General features: G+C 43.2%; 1 protein-coding gene across 1 annotated transcript in view; it reads left to right on the plus strand.

The window, feature by feature from the left end:
• The window catches only part of lcor (ligand dependent nuclear receptor corepressor), a gene marked incomplete at both ends in the record, with an annotated part of 99353 nt that extends 89051 nt beyond the window's left edge, over positions 1-10302 (plus strand). The window contains 2 exons of the mRNA XM_083764400.1: positions 1837-1933; positions 9039-10302. Coding sequence (XP_083620526.1) covers positions 1837-1933; positions 9039-10302 — 1361 coding nt within the window. The remainder of the gene's footprint in view (positions 1-1836; positions 1934-9038) is intronic.
• Positions 10303-18246: the final 7944 nt, after the last annotated feature.

Here is an 18246-nt window from a genome sequence, read left to right on the forward strand (position 1 = left end):
GCTCAAGGACACTTCGACACTAACTCTGGGGGAGCCCGGGTTCGAACTGGCAACCTTACGGTTACCATCCAGGCACTCTACCCCTGAGCCACTGCCGCCCCATAAATGGGACCATAATTTACCAAAAAGAATATTATGACATGAGAAATGAGACTTTAAACTAGTGACTGGAAGCAGAAAGTATTCATGACCATGTTTATTAAGGTAATACAGAAGTTGGGCCCAAATACATGGGCTTTTTTGGGCCCAGTGACAGCGCCAACAGGCCATTATATTAACTTTCAGGAAGTCCCGATTTCCTGCTTAGTGGCTTCACAAAATATCTGTCTGACTGCCCCCCTGGTATGGATGTAGAAACTGCTGGATGCTAACTTGCATAATGTTGAGCAATTCTCATAATGGGCATAATAATGTGACCATACCATTAACAACCTATAGAAGGCAAAACAAATAAAGAATAATCATCATGCTTTATGTAGCATGTGACGTGTCAAACTAGGGGGTTTTCATGATGCTGAATCCATTCCAATTAAGCATTCGTTTTGCAAAAAATACACTCATCGGGCAAAAAATGGCCATAGCCGGCACGTTGCATAGCGTCCGTAGTGCAATGACAGTGCTGACATCATCACATTTGTGATGACGGCTATGGCCGTTTGTGTGTGTGTGTGTGTGTGTGTGTGTGTGTGTGTGTGTGTGTGTGTGTGTGTGTGTTTGTGTTTTTGTGTATTGCTGTGCTTTTGTGCACATCTGCGTGTATGTGTGCTTGTGCATGTTGTTGTTTGTTTGTTTGCGTGTGTGTGTATGTGTGCATGCGTGCGTGCGTGTTTGCTCTCACAAGACATTCATGCAAAACACCATGGTGGAATGGATTAGTTGAAACTATAATGATCGTTGCGATTAATAAACAATGCAATGGGATTAGTGATATTGATTTTTCAACACACATTATAATTTTAACCACATAACCCCCCCCGCCCCCCCCCCCCCCCCTGCATAAACGTCCCTCAGGGCTCTGTAATTGTGTATTTTATGTTGCAACCTCTACATTACATGTTTTCGTATAAGCTTGTAGATCTGCTGTTTTCTGTGAAAGTTTCCCCCGGAATACAGATGGTGGGTTTTAAATGGTTAAATAATGTTATATATCGTCGATGCAACACAAAGAGATGAGAAATAAATAGCAGATCTACAACGCATTATTGCGAAGCATTATGAGCTAGATAATTACTGTAAATTATATATATATATACCTGTATACAGTATATATATACACACACAGTTCATATATCCCATTTTGTGCGGGAACCCCTTTTGGTGTTAGCATTATGTTATGCTTTAGCTACTGAAAAATAGCAGACCTACAAGCTTGTAGGTCTGCTATTTTTGAAAAGTCGAAGAACCACTGACACACAGAAACATAGGCTTTTTCAGAAAACTGTCAGGACGTAGAAGACATTTTTAGAATCTGATCTCAGGTCAAAATGGGATATATATAATTATTATTATTTATTTGTATCAGTATTATTATTTACGTTATATACACATCTCTGCGCGTAACAGCGGAACGGAGGGGCGTTATAAACAAACGGACACGCCGCAGGTTGAAAGTGACGAAAAAGACTCTGTCCTGTTTTCCTTTCCCAGCTGTTTTGAACTTTATTCACCACCAGACTAAACGAACGCCCAGCGAGACCCAACTCTATTGATCACATGACCCGACACATTGTTCTCCTCTGACCTGCTGCTGTGTTGCTCTTTGCCTGTGTTTGTCTCTCTGCGTGTGTGTGTGTGTGTGCGTGTGTGTGTGTGTGCGCGCGTGCCGCTCCTCAGAAGATGGCGTCCTGGACCTGTCCACCAAGAAGAACCACAGCGTCGGCGGCGGCCTCCTCAAAACCTCTCCCAGCTTCTGCTCCACGCCTGGAGTCAAGGGGTGAGACATGAGCGACACTATAACTCTAATTAATACTATAATATCTATAACTATAAGGGCCTGGAGACAAGGGGTGAGACACGCAGAAACACTATACTCTAATAATCCACAGGTCCACATACTGTAACTAGTTCTCAGAGGAGCATCTGGAGATATGTGACCAAATTTGACTGAGAGACTGCCATTGGATTTTTTTTTAATGTGTGTCATATGAAAGCAGGGAATCATAGCTACAAATTGACATATTGGTTGTTCAGTTTGACCCACCAGTTTTGAAGATATGGCTTATAGAGTGATGTCTGGCAGAAAACAGCAAGTTGAGAAAACAGGCTTGAAAGGTTCACTTCTGTGGTCTCTAACATTACAATAGCTACATGTTTAATCATTTATTTCATATTTACATTTCAGCTCTGACACTTATTTCAGACATGCTCTAGTATGTGAAGAGTCTACCTGTGCTATTAACTCATTTTGAAAAGCTGGTGAAAAGCTGGAATGTGCGCGATGGCAGTCTCTCAGTCAAATTTGGTCACATATGTTGCTTGGTGCGCACTGCCGGCGGACGTCTCTACTCTATACCCACAACGATGTTATACTTTAGCCAGCACGAGATTGAACACTGAGGCGCTCCGACACAGGTCGAATTAACTACACTCGCCTAATGCCGCAGAGGGTTCCAATGTTTAACGCAATTCCAAAGTGTGTACATTGTTTAAGTCACAGATGGTGATGGTTTTTCATAATCGTAAATATAAGAACGTTTGGCCAAAAGCTCGTGTTTAATCCATGTGGGTTCTTGTTTACTCGGTTAGACTATATAGCGCTCCGACCACCTTCACTTTCAACTGTCGCGGCAGCTCGATTAGAACCAAAACTGACCTCCTCTTCAGAATAAGAGCCGCTTGTAATGGTTTAGTCAACACTAGTTGTATTTCTAAGTCTACTTTAATACAGGACGAGGACGTAGATGGACAGAGAAAGTAAATGTTGGTACTAGCGGCAGTATACGCAGGAGCACTTTATTTCCTTTGATCTGCCACGCGACATTTATTGTAACCACGCATGAACTTATAGTGTTAGTCTAGTTTTATATTCAACTAAATATCGTAACATTTTAGTCCTCGGTGGCGTCGTAAGGGCTGATTTTTCACGCGGCTGCATGCATGCTGAAAAGGCGCTGTGAGGGTGCCGTGTCATTAGTCAGAAGGTTCATTGTTCCGAAATTACTATCCCTATCTCTAACCCTAACCTAAACCTAACCGCAAGCACGGGAGCAAACCTAAACCTAACCGCAAGCACGGGAGCAGTGCATGTTCGGACTAACGGGACTTCGGATCTATGGGCAGTTCCCGCCGTGAGCTTGTAGATTGGCTATTTTCTATTAGCACGGCGCTAATTATAGCACTGTCAAAAATAATTGCAATGACAACCTTCAACACTATGTCCATACATCACGTTCTCGGTAGCCCTCATCAAGTCGCCGCACGCGGCTTTTGTGCTTCGTTATTCCCACCTTTTGCTCTTTGCCACGCAAAGGATCCGTAATTAGCGTGCCACAAATGGATTCCTAGCACACACGAAAACTCACACATTGGACCAACATAAAAGCACGAGGCAAATCATGTTAGCATTAATGTGTGTATGATCGCGGCTAATTCTCATGCCGTGACATATCGACGAGGAAATCCAACAAAGAGCATCTTTTTAATTTAAAGAAAATCGACGGGGAATGAAAAGAGTAAAAACTCCGCCCTCGGGGCGAACCTCAGCCACAACGCCTCCGACCTTTCATCTTTTTTTTTTACTGATTGGCGCGGTTGTGGCCCCCATCGTCAATGCCCATTGATTTCATGGCTATGAGGCGTTTGGCGAAGGCATATATGGATGCATTTATGCACACAGGTATTTATAATTCAGCGCGAGAGAGGTCAACGGCAGAGCGCGTCAAAGACGTGACAGAGCCTTTGTCCGCTTTCTTGCTTTTGTCTTCTTTTTTTCCCTTTGCCCTTTTTATCGACGGAACGCAACAATGCAGATCCAGTCATTTATTGATAACTAACTACACATACAGCTTGCCTCGAAGTCATGCGCGCTACATGCTGTTAAGGAGGAATACATAATATGCTACTTTTAATCCCTATAGGTCAGAGGTGGATTTGGAGAGGTTTCATTCCGTATGCCGTTGCTGTCGGGCAGAAACGTCTATAAATTAACGCCGGCCCCACTTGATCATACGACAGCGTCACGCCAAAGTATCATAAAGTAGCAGATCTGCAAGCTGGACCGCGTTTGCGAACCGACGAACCACTTTTCAACCTATATTCATATAATTGGACCATTTAAATTGGTCCTCATTAATGTTCATGATGAAATAGCACTCGGCCTGTGTCTAATAGGAGGGTTGTGGGGGGCCTGTGGGAAGTTCAGAAACCCGTCGATAAGGATATTAAAAAAAAGAAAAAAAAATCTTTATTATCGCTTTTCAGGAATAGAAAGTCTGCAGTTTCTATTTGCTTGGATTCCCCATCGATGATGTCACCGGAAGACCGGTGTCTCAGACCGGTTTTCAGCCCAACGCCCTCCTATGAGACACCGATGGAGTAGGAAAAATATGTGTTATATTACCATGGACATTAGTGAGGACCACTATGAACATAGTTTGAAAAGTGGTGAAGTCATCCTTTAAAACCCATTCTGTGCGGGAACCCCTTTTGGTGTTAGCATTACGTTATGCTTTAGCAGATTTTAGCAGATCTACAAGCTCATAGCGCACCACCGAGTGGCGCGCTACGAGCTCAGAAAACTGTGAGGATGTAGAAGACATTTTTAGAATCTGATCTCAGGTCAGAATGGGTTAATTAATAACAGGCTTATTGTCAATTGGGCTTATTAGCCAGGCTAAGACTGTTTAGTGTTTTAACAAGACTAAAATAATCTAAAATCCCTGCTTGGCCTGACAGACCAATCGACAGAGGAGCCATCCTGAAATAAACAAGTTAATTAATTCAGTATACTGTAATATGGAGGAGAGAGGCTGGGAGCTAGCCTAAAATGTCCAGGTACCACACATAAAGTATTTTGACTCCCACACAAGAGGTTAAAGGAACAGTAGTAGCCTGTTATGCAAGGGAATGCTTTGTACTAAAACGCTTGGTGCAATGAACTATACGCCTGCACAAGACTTCAGGCACATGGAGTGTGAAGTAGGAATCAAGAAGTTCCCTAAGGCCCTAACGCCTTTAGCCACTCTTCAGCTCAATAACAGTGTTGTTTCTATAAAGATCAGGGCATGACATGTACATTTTGTATGTTTTAAGCAGTGGTGGGAAGTAATTAAGTGCATAAGTAGGCTACTGTGCTTAAGATGTGTTGAGATATTTGCACTTTACTTGAGTATTTCCAATTTCCAATACTTTTACTTCTACTTCTGCACTACATTTCAGGTCAAACATGTGTACATTTACTCCATTTATTTGAACACTTCAGTTACTAGTTACTTTGTAGATTTTTATTACATATATTCAGTGGTGTCATGGTTATTTTTTTCCTGTACCACAGAACGTCACACGCACGCACACACACACGCACGTGCATGTGCGCATCGCGGCATGTGCGCATCACGGCATGCATAGCCTAAGCCTATTGTTAGACAGTGTATGAGAGTTAGACACACAACCACAAAAGTAGACTTAAAATAGTCAGACAAACATCTTTACGGCACACTATAGCGAAACTAAAAAGTTTGCTTTGGACGAACGTTCTTTGGTGGAGGATGAGGCGTTCTTCCTGTGTGTAGAACAACACACAGCAGCAGTGTAGCCTACTGGAGCCATAGCCTACTGCTGTATGTGTGCATGCTATCATTTGCTATGCCTACTATATAGGCCTACTATAGGCTATGTGTGCTCAGGTATAAACAGTTAAAGCTGTTGTTATACAAAGTAGTATCCATTTGAGTTCTAGCGTACACGCACGTGCACCGTTCCGTCCCTGCGCGTGCTCGTCAAAGAATTACCCGCTACCACGGCGTGATACTGCGTTCTACGAGCATGACACCACTGCATACATTACAAGTACTTTTTGATGCCTATACTTTGGAATTCCAGACTTTTACTTAAACAGAGTAGTTCTATATTGCAGTATTGATACTAACTACATCCCCACCACGACAAAGCCTCGTTTGTTCCAACTAGCCTCAAGTTCACTGTCGATTAGGACAGTGGTTCTCAAAGTGGGTTTCCCGGGGACCCCCAGGGGTCCTTGATGGGTTTCAACGTGTCCCCAAGCAAAATGAGGAACAGTTTAAACACTTTTTTTAGCCATGTTTTTTTTTTATGTCTTGATAAATCTTCTCTCATGGGAGTCCCTGGAACAAAGCATTTTTTTTCTTCCAAATGTGGGTTCCTGGACAAATTGCATCAATTTGGGAGTGACATGAAAGTAGTTGAGATTAGGAAACAAGGATTTGCGCAGCACTAGTGTTCCTTTAACGACGGTACCGTATATGCTTGAAATGCTGCTTTGCTGATTGTGACGTCTTTGGGGAGTGAGAGCCGCGAGTCGCGACCACGGCGCGCATATACAACATTCCTTTGACGCTCCTGTTGTTTTCGGATCAGGTGGAATTATCAGATCCACTGGTGATGTGTAGTGGAGTGTCCCCAATGACGCCCGGCTGTAAATGACTGTGAGCAGCTCTCTGGGAGAGTAGAGGTAGACTCCAAAGCCTCTAGTTAACCCTGTATTGTTTTCAGCAAGCCTTAAGACGTCCCACTGAGATAATCTATCTTAAACCCCCCGTTGAGGACACCCCACATGGCTCATTTATGTTGTTCATCCTCAGAATAGTCCTCTGTGATGGATGCAGTCTTTTATTATTATTATTATTCCCGTTAAGTTCACTTTCCCGTCTGCCATCGCTTTCTCGTTCTGCCTGTTTTTCTAAAAGAAATTCTCTTCCTTTTTTAAGACACTTGCAGCCGTTGCTATAGTTACTTAGCTGAAGAGAGGAGGCTACAGAAATTCAAACAAAGGCCTAGCATTTAGTTGTATTACTGTGCAACGAGTACGAGGTTATATTTCTCATTATCGCAGTGTCTTAAAATGGGAAACGTTGTATTGTTTTCCTTCTTAAATCAACATTTTTTAAATATATACTTGAGAGCGGTTAAATTAAATTGATTGTTATGAATTGAGTTCATTTATTCTAATTGCGGCATCCGATCTTTACAGCTCACTCACTCCCAGAGTGAATAATAATGATTGAATTCATTCATTCTGTGACAGCTACTGTACTTACCTACTGTTCCTTACCTTTTAAGTAGTCACAGAATATTTATGTACATTATACGATCGATCCCCCGATCTGTGCGGTCCCGAAAAACATCTCACGCGTTCTTTTGTTATGCTCCGTCGGATATGCCATAATGGCGGACTGCAGGAAGTGGAGCGCTCCAGGAGCGGAGATAAACGCATGTGAGAGAATCCTCTAACGTGGGAGTGGATGGGAGGCGTTTTTTCTTTTTTAGATCAACATGATTTCCTGGTTCCTGGTTTCAATGGGAGTCAAACGGTGACTCATAGGTTAGCGAAGAGAGAAAATGTAATTCGTTCTGCCATAAAAATCTTAAAACTACACCTGAAATCACAAATATATACGTCACAATCTGTGATTTGTTTATTTTTCAAACAGAGTCTTTATATAAGGCGCTCTATGATCAATACAAAAACACGAACCAGGGGAATAGCGCCATCTAGCGGCAGTGTTCGTCAGGACTTCAGTGGTGTATCTTATGTATCTATTAATGTCTAAACATTATAATATCAAAATATAAATAATATGTATATTGAAACTATACTACATGATGCCAGGTCAAAACAAATGAAAGTTGCATTGGTTGTGGTGTTGTCCATGGTTAATTACACTGGATTGCTTTATACATGCGACCAGTAACGCACACCGCAATGCTATTCCTCCGTTTTTGTTTGTGGCATATAGTATAATTTTAAATAATTAATCATAATACGTTTTTCCGACAAGAAGTCGACAGTTAACGCTGAATGTAATTAAAAGAAAAGTAGTGCACCCACATAACACCTGTGGGCGAAGAGAGAGGCTGAGGCAGAAGCAGGCTGAATCTTTTGACTTAAAGAAAAGGCTGTGCTTTAGTAAAAGAAAATCTCCATTTTGTGCCAAAGCAGTTCGAATTGCATATTTTATGCCTGTAATGAATTGGATATAAGAAGGAATTGCGAGATTGAAATAATAAGATTCAAGGGAACAACATAAGGCATATATACTGTCGCTTCGCTACATCAACTGTAATGTAATTACCTTGTCATTGTAAAGAATTAATTATCTTTAAATAAAGTGGTGAGGGAAATAAAAAATATTTGCAACTACTTTAGCCAGCTGAATCCCTTGTTAACGCCGTAATTGCACAGAAACCAATTAACTGAATGAAGAATCCTGGTAATTGGAATTCTGTATTCTCCATGCTTTGGTTTACACGCCTACTGTACCTGTTTTAACGTTCTGATAACATATTTATTTAGGGGTGCAACCATGTAACTGATAATTGTACAGTATGTGAATAGTTCAACATTTTTTATCATTATTCAGAAGGCTGCTTTGTAGGATACGAAATCATCAAGACAATTTATTGTGACTTTGTAGAACTGAAGAACCTTTCAAAATCTGTCACGAATGAGGCTCATATAAGCTGGCCCTTTCTGATGCATCTGATGCTGATGATCCAACAACAACAACAACAACACTCTTTGATTCTGCAAATGACACTGATGTGACATCGTGGTAAATGGTGCATTTATATAGTGCCTTTATCCAAGGCGCGTTACATAGATTGTTGCATTTCATTCACCCCATTCACACGCACATTCAATCAGCACATCAGGAGCAGTTAGGGGTTCAGTGTCTTGCTCAAGGACACTTCGACACTTAACTCTGGGGGAGCCCACAGGGTTCGAACTGGCAACCTTGCGGTTATCCATCCGGCCACTCTACCCCCTGAACCACCGCCGCCGTGAGAGACCTGACGCTCAACCACACTTAACTCTGTCTCATTTTTGTCTCTCATCCAATCAGGCGTCTCCTGAGGGTAGACCGCGCCTTCCGAGAGCTGGACGAGGACGGCCCGCTGCCCAATAGAAGCCTGCAGGGGGAGGGACTGATACGGGACAACTACGTCAGCTCCACCTCCGCCAAGCAGCCCCCGCTGGCACGCTCGCTGCTCATCAAGGAGGAGCTCCTCAGCCAGAAGCACCACCACCTCCTGAGCCAGCCCGCCGCGCTCTCACTGGCCACGCTGGAGTCGGCCGGACTGCTCAACAACCACGCCACGGCGCACGCCACCGCCTTGCTGGGCGGCCGCGAGGGCTCCGCTAACTCCTCCTCCCCCTGGGGGAGCAAGGCCCACCTGGACAGCCTGCTGAAGCTCAAGCAGGCCAGCGGGGCCCTGAGCGGGGCCCTGAGCGGAGCGCTCGGCGACCTCAAGGAGCTGCCGCTGTTCCTGCAGGACAACCACCATCACCACAACCACAGCCACCACCACGGAGCCTTCTCCTCCTCCAAGAGCTCCCTCCTCCACCAACACCATCACCACCACCACCACAACAACAACAACAACAGCAGCCAGATCTCCAAGCACCACCACCACCACCACCAGGTCAAGAGAGAGCCAGGCTACTCCCCTCCCGTGGACCTGAAGATCCCGCAGGTCCGGGGCATGGACCTCTCCTGGGACTCCCACGCCTCGGAGCTGTATGGCTACGGGGCCATCGGGGGGGTCGGAGGAGGAGGCAGCAGCCACGTGGAGAACGCCCTGAGCCGGAAGCTGAGGGCCATCCTGCCCAAGCAGAACCGCCGAGGAGGGGGCCTGGGGGCGAGCCTCGGGGGGCTGCTGGACGGGGCGGCCGACTACTGGAGCTCCGACATGGACCACCACCACGCGACCTCCGGAGGACCGGCGTACGGGTCCACCTCCGACGCCGAGGGGGACCTCGGCAGCAAGCAGCCGCGGAAGAAGCGGGGCCGGTACCGCCAGTACAACAGCGAGATCCTGGAGGAGGCCATCGCGATGGTCATGGGCGGCAAGATGAGCGTGTCGAAGGCCCAGAATATCTATGGCATCCCGCACAGCACCCTGGAGTACAAGGTGAAGGAGCGCCTGGGCACCCTGAAGAACCCCCCAAAGAAGAAGCTCAAGCTGATGATGAGGATGGAGGCGGGTGGGGGCGGGGGGGGCCAAGACTCCGCCGCCGAGTCAGAGAACACCCCCACCGCCACGCCGCGCGACGACGACGGGCTACCACCGCCGCTGGCCGCCGCCGCCGAGCTCAAGGACGACTGAACGAGGAGGACGAGAGAAACAACGACGGAGTTTTGATGACAGTTTTAAAAAAACTATTGATCGATCGAAATGACAAATAACTTTATAAAACCTCAGACAGATATGACTTAAGATAATTTGGTGAAAAATGGACGGGGCTTTATTTGTGCCAATTTACTTTGCAGTATCTGGGTGAGCACAAACGCAGGGAAAACACGAGGAGGATTCTTTTCAAAAAAACAAACTGGAGAGAGAACCAAACTAAAAATCGGCTGTTTGGTTTTTTTCTTTTTTTCTTTCCTTTTCTTTTTTTTGCGGTTGTCATGTGAGCGGCATTTGTTCGGCTCTTATATCAAGGGGTTAAACAAATGCGGCTAAAGACATGAGTTACATGACAATTGATTTTAAAAATTTCTTAAGCATGCTGATAATCCCCCAGCCCACCGAAACCTAATCCCTTCCATTTATGAACCCTTGATACACTGACCCATAACTGCTTCTAAATGTAGTTTGGGAATGTGGAGGAGCATTCCAATTTGGGGGTGGGGGGGCACAAGATAAAGGAGGGGGGGGGGGGGGGACAAACTGGAACAAACTGGCAAATTCATGTCCTTTTAAACCCCTCTTCTCTCTCAGTACTGGAGTTGAAATTGGTAAGTGAACTGTCTATTATGTTTAAATGCCCACTGTAGAGGTAATCCTGCCATTGATTCATTCACCAAGGGTTCTGAATCAAAAGCCCATTCTCCGATCGCCAGGTAGCCATTATTATTATTATATGCTTTGAACTGCAAACCTTTTACTTTCCTCCTTAGAATTCAGTCAGCATAGTTCTCTATATGTGGACGAAAGCAACATAAACCCGTCCTTTTTTCCCGAAAACGAGAATACGTGAGACAGAAGTCATTCAGGGATGCATGTTTGTGAGTTTCATAGATACTACTGACTCTACTTTTCTTCTGTCTCTTTTAGTTTTTTGGTTTTTTTGTTTCGCTTTTGCTTTCTTTTTGCACTACACTTTTGGTCTGGTTTCATACGGACCAGGTTACCTCGGCGTTGTTGCTGTTGTTGAGCAGCCATTTTGTCTTTTCTTTTTTGTTTAACCCATTTTAGGCGGGGACCCCTTTTGGTGTTAGCATTACGTTATGCTTTAGCTATTTAAAAATAGCAGATCTACAAGCTACGAGCTTGTAGGTCTGCTATTTTTTAAAAATCGAAGTACGACTGACATAGAAACATAGCTTTTTCAGAAAACTGTCATTTTCAAACAGACATTTTTAGAATCTGATCTCAGGTCAGAATGGGTTAACCTCCGTCAGCGTCTCACCCCTGGTATAGGGGGAAAAGGCCCACCTCACCGTCTCCCTCCAATCGGTGACCATTAGGGTCGCTGATTTGGATGAAGGCCCGTGAGCTATACAGCTCGCAGAACCTTCCAGGATCAGAGTGTAAAACTCTGCTGCTATAATCCAATTGACTATACCTTATTCTCACGCAAGGCTTGAAGTCTTATGTCTAATGTATATACATCATCGTACGACCGTGCCAATCGCCCGAAAATAACCCATTTTCAACGGAAAAACCCAGCTTCATTCGGTTATTATCGCCGAGGGACACGGTCGTATGTGAAGTTATAAATTAGACTGTAGTCAATGGGCTTTGACAAGTCTTAGGTAATAATCAATTCTTTTTTCAGTTTTCAAACTATAAGCAGAACTGACTCAAATGGTTGGTTTTAAGCAACTGCTTTTTTCCCACTCTTCAAGGTTATTTAAAGGCAGGTTTTACTATATGACAATTTATAACTGGGCTTTTTGGGGGGGTGGGACAGGGATATTTCTCAGCGGGGGTTAAAAAAGGTCGAGGGAAGGAGAGGAACATATTAATATATTACTAAATTATTACGATGCTGGCGACGTAAAAAAAAAAAGCCACTCCGCATTTCTGGATGTTTTTCTCTTTTTTTCCCTCCTCATTATGAACTCAGGCAGATGGAGTGGGTTTGAAACGTTCCCCTGCGGGACCTATAGTTGAACAAGGCAGGAGGACAGCAAGACACTTCCCATCATTGGTGCAGGATTTAGGGGGTGGGGTTTAGCGTTGCCACAGCCAATAGACTGTGGCTAATCAATGAAGAAAAACTTAACAACAACAACAAAACACTGAAGTTGGGTGAAGGGGGGAGGGTGGGAGGGGCGCTAGAAGTTTTTTTTCTGCGGATAAACTTCTAAAATAGCACTTTTCTAAAATAGAAAAAAAAGAGAGAGAGAGAAAGGCAGATGTTTGAGGTTATGCATGGGTTGGTTGTAGCTCTTCTTATTTGTGCACTGGTGTTTGGAAGAGATGGAGAGAGAGAGAGAGAGAAAGAGAGAGAGAGAGAGAGAGGTGAAGAGGACAACAGAGAGAGGGAGAAGGAAGAAAAGATGAGAAAAGGAAAAAAAAAGCTTTAGTGTCTGAACCTTCAGAAAGCTGCAGCATGGACCCAAACATTATTTTATTCCTCTCGATTACCTCCTTTTTTGGTCGAACACTGGCTGACAGACATCTTGAACATGTTGAGTTTTAACACTGGCTGACAGACATCTTGAACATGTTGAGTTTTAACACTGGCTGACATCTTGAACATGTTGAGTTTTAACACTGGCTGACATCTTGAGCATGTTGAGTTTTAACACTGGGCTGACAGCTTGAACATGTTGAGTTTTCCCGTAGTGTAGTCTATTAGTCGTCATGATTTCCGTCCTCTCGCCCGCTGAAGCACTAGGGGAGAAGAAAAAAACGTGAACTTGTCATTGTGTCATTGTTGGGAGAAGGGGTGGTATGTCGTATGTGTATCCCTCAGAGGAAACGCACGGAAAAACAATTCTCTCCGTCCTTCTCCTATAGCTGGAAAAGATGGAAGGAGACTGAAAGAGTCTCCTTTTAGGTTCTACGTGTTGTTTTTTGGGCCCACCCGCTCTGTGGTTAAATGTTGCTCTTCGCTCCGGACACTGCCTGGTGCTCGCCCAGTCTGTGAGAGTTTGTAAAACACGAAAAATTGTGCATCTCTACCATTATTTCAACTTCAAGATGAAATGAAAAATGATCACTACATTTTTTAAATGTATTGTACATTTTATTTATTTTACTTTTATTTGTTTGTTCTTTATTTTATTTTTATTCTTTTCATCTGTTTTTTTTTCTTCCCTCCAATTTAAAAGAAATGGCATGCACCATTTTTTTTGTTTTTGGCTGACTTTCGGGAGTGAGGGATTTCTTGGGGGTGGGGGGGGGGGAACTAACTTAATGATGGAGGTAAACCCATGTGCAGACCCATACTAAATTACCAAACAATCATTATTATAATTACTATAATCACTTATTAACCCTTGATTGCACACAATCGTGACTTGCCACCCATTAATTGGTTGTCGACTTTTGAAGTGGCACAAAGTCTTGAGCGTCCCACATTGGCTTGATTGGCAAAAGTATGCATAGCAAGTATGCATAGCAAGTATGCATAGCAAGTATGCATAGCCTCTGCGGAAATGTCTCACACACACTCCTAGGAGTCCTGCATAAAATGCATGCAACACTTTGACAATGCCGAGCATTCAAAGTGTCTAAAAAGATTTCCCAGGTGCATTCCAATTGAATTGTTCACCAAACAGACCCCACACCAAAAAGAAAAGAAAAGGAATAATCTGAGAGATAAAAACCTGATCGCTAATAATATGACGTCAGTGTTGATCAAAAAGCACTTCATGCGACGAAGACCTTTCGTCCCAAAATGGCTGCTGCCTTGGGCTTATAGCTAGATGTGAATACGATTCGATTGAAACACTACTCAAAGTGAAGTGTGCGATTACTTTATTGTCCCTGCTCCTTGGCACTTATTGGCCCCGTTGGCCTCGTTTCATGTCATGCATGTAAAGCATGGATTTTGTGCTGAAAAATTATAACGTAGTACGATTGGCACTTATGACGACACAATGCACTGTTGTGCGTGGATAAACTCCTACAACAGCACTTACATCGAGGAGCATTCCCAAAGGGGCAAAACAATCTCTTCTTGCGCAATTTTCCCCAAATCTCGAAATGATTTTTTTTCAAAGAAAAAAGATTTTTCCCTGTCTGTCCGATCAATCAAATGTCACAACCTTATATGGCTGGCGTTTAATTTACTACTGATTAAGTGATGACTTTTATTTAAAGGGTTTCTTCTCAGCCTGGTCTTATCTACTGAGGTGCATGCCATTTAATAAGGTGTACTTATTTTATGCTATTTAATTTTTATTACCATTGGGTTCGTGTTGATTGTTTATATTCATGTGGTTAACAGATCCCCCTGTCCAAAAATGTTCTCCTCCGTGTGACTGAGTCTCACAATTTGAAAAAAAGTTTTAACTATTACACACACGCACAAATGCACACACACGCACCCACACACACACACACACGCACACACACACACACACACACACACACACACACACACACACACACACAATGAATGTAGTGAACCAATATGAACATCTCAACCTCTACAGTTGTCTGCAGAAACAAATGGCTCTGTTAGTGCATTCTGAACAGTCTGTTTTTAGGGTTTTTCTAATCTATTTTATTATTAATTTTATTTATCACTTTCACTTTCTGCTGCTTGCATTGGAAATAGTTGTTTTTCTGACGCGGGCCGCGCTCACCAGTAGCCTTTCAGTACTGTAAATGTCTCAGGACCGAGCCAATGGGAGGGGCAGCAATATTTGTCAGTCGGGGGGAAAAAAGACGCAGACTTAACTACCTGTATACCTAGATCTAATGTATAAGACATATATACTATATATCGACTTGGTCAGCAAGTGGCCAAGAAGTGCTATACCTCAATCTCGGAAAAAACTCCTCGTTTTCCGTGCCTCGTACTTGTACATAATATCCCTTTACAGGGAAGCCTGGCAAAGGGATAGTCGATACTCTGGGAAACCTCCTCCTTCTGTGTTTTCATTTTTTTTTCTCTCTTTGTCTCTCTCATTATGCTCCTCTCCTCTTTGTTAAGACTCCCTCTGGTGAAGGGAGGAGGGAGACAGCTCACGTGTCTGACTGACCAATATTCGCCACCCTGCTTTTTTTTCAGGTATTTCTCAAGACAAACACAACCCTTAATGGTAGATTAGTAAGAACAAAAGAAGGAAAAACAAAAAACCCATACATCAGGGGTTATTATGATTTATTTTATTTAGACTAGGGGAGGAGGGTGGGAGGCTATAGGGGGGGGGGGAGTGGGGCGGCGGGCGGGGACCTAAACCAACGCAAACCAATTCTTCTGGAATCCTAAAGATTCATTTTGGGGGGATTCGGCTGTCTGGTTTTCACCCTGGAGGGGTCAAGCTATTGGGTTGTGGGTCACACCCAGTGTGGAGAAAGGAAGGAACGTGTTTGCTGGGTTTTCAGCAGTAATGTAACTCCAGGTTGAAACCGAACGGGAGAATCTTTTTTTCTTTCTTAACTTTTTTTTTCCTTCTTTTTTTTCTTTTCTTTATTTCTCACACCCAGAAGAGATCAGAGACCCAGAGGAGAGAATTATGGGGGACAGGTGGACAAGTTAACCTTTATATATTTCTTCACTGTCTTGTAAAGTCTTATCCAATCCTTCTTTTTAACACTGCATTCCAAAAAGAAAAACACCACACACAAAAAAACAAAACCTCACAAACACACAAAAAAAATGTACCTTTATATGATGAAAATGAAAATAGCTATAAAACATATGAATATATATAAATATATATATTTATTTTACTGTTTTATGTCTTCAGGTAAACCAATCGATTTCTTTTTGTTCTTTTGTTCTTTTAAAGATTGTTTTTTTTTTGGGGTGGGTGGGGGGGGTTTCTTCTGACATGTGACAGATTGTAATACACATGACAAAGAAGAAGAAAAGAAAAAAAAATGTTGAACAGCAACTACAGTAACCTCACTTTCTAGACACCCGTGTGACGTGCCATTTTGTCTTGGGGGTGGCTCGTGTCTATACCGTATAAGGAAAGAAATTGTACCGTATATATATGTATATGATTGCCATGCTTCTCTCTAATGGAGATGATGTTTTTTTTTTTTGTTTTTTTTTTTCCTGTTTTCCTTTTTTTTGTGTTTGTCACGCTGCATATCTGGTTGTCATTTATTCCTCAGGTCCGACCACTTCAAAGCAGCTGATTGTACACACTCACGCACGCACGCACGCACTCTGTCACACACACACACACACACAGAAAATAAATCACACACAAACAGAAAAAAAAAGGATTATGAAATCAGGATTTTTAGTACACGACTCGTTTCCAGTATTTTTAAAACGTTAACTGACGGAAGCAGTTTTTTTTAATTCATCCTTGTTCTCGTTCATTGTTGTTAGTGATATTATCATTACGATCACGATGCTGCTGATGATGATGATGATGATGATGACGGCATATTTTGTCCCTTTCTTCTTATTTATTTTTTTCTTAAAAGAAAAGGAACATTCTTATAAAAGCCTAAAAAAAGCCAGGTCTCTGAATACAAACCCTGTATTCCCTCTAGCACACTACAGCCATGGAAGAGCATAACAGATAACAGCACACATAATTACACACACATGCAATGTGAATAAGACACACACACACACGCACAGGCACACGCATGCACGAACACGCAGGCACACAGACACAAACACACACACACATTCACACACACACACACACACACACACACACACACACACACACACACACACACACACACACACACACACACACACACACACACACACATTCACTCTTCATCAGGTATAGCCACACTTGTGTGGGCGGGTTCTATGTACAATTATAAAACTCCAGGTCTGCCGTCTCTCTTTTTAAAGCAGGTGGGTGTGACGTTTCTCCAGAGGCTCGCAGCACATTAGCCCTTCCTGCTGGATGGTTTTGTTTTTTTTATCAGCCACGCACTCGGCTCTGTGGAGCCTCTGTGGAAAACACATGCAGCCTCTTTTGTTTAAATCCATTTCAGCCAAGCCCTGTCCTCTTATTTTAGACCCCTCCATCCATTACCCATTACCCTATGTGTGTCAGTGGTTCTCAAATGTTTTATTATTATTATTAATACTAATATAAGGACCTCTATAACCCTAAAACCCATTAAGGCCTGAGGCTGATTCTACAAATGTCTTCTATGTCAGTAGTTATCAAATGTTTTATTTTTTTGTGCCAAGGACCGCCACACCTGAAATTGTTTTGTGCCAGGGACCCCCAGAATACAAGATTTGTGGTTAAATTTACTTTACTAATTATTCCGAATTTTGTATACGCACTCAGGAGTTACAGTCCTGTAAAAAGGGTCCGTTTGGGACCCCTCTCAAGGAAACCGGAGGGTCCCTGGACCCCCACTTTGAGAACCACTGTCCCTTATGTCAACTCCCACTCCCCCTGCCCAATTTATTCTCACCCCATCAGCACTGCTTCTCTCTTGAATACAAACGGCACCCATCCGAACAATTCTCTATTATTTATTTTATTTTTGTGGGGAAATATCTGTGCGTGCACTCTGCAATGACTTATGTATTCCAGTGTGTCTTCTTGTGCTATTTGTGGTCTTCTTTTTCTTTTGTCATTTTTTTCCCCCTCTTTCCTCTTTTTTTTTTGTTCAAGCAAAATGTCAAAGAAGTGCTAACAGATGATTTGTTCTTCTAATGCATGTGTCTCCTCTGCCATGGAGCGTGCCGGCACTGTCTGGTAAATGTCAAAGCGTTTTGAAGAGACGCGGCGTGAAACAGTCTCGCGCCATAGCTAGTCTTGTCACTAAAAGCAAAAAGTGAGGTCCGTCACTGTGGATCTTAAAGGCCATGCAGACACACCTCTGGAATGATTGGCTGCAGCTGCTGCTGCAATCACCACGAATGGAAAAAAACAAAAAAACGTTTTTTTGTTGTTGTTTCCACATACTACAACCTCAAAT

This window comes from Protomyctophum parallelum (assembly GCF_964188405.1).
Source record: "Protomyctophum parallelum genome assembly, chromosome: 5".
Taxonomy (NCBI): Eukaryota; Metazoa; Chordata; class Actinopteri; order Myctophiformes; family Myctophidae; genus Protomyctophum; species Protomyctophum parallelum.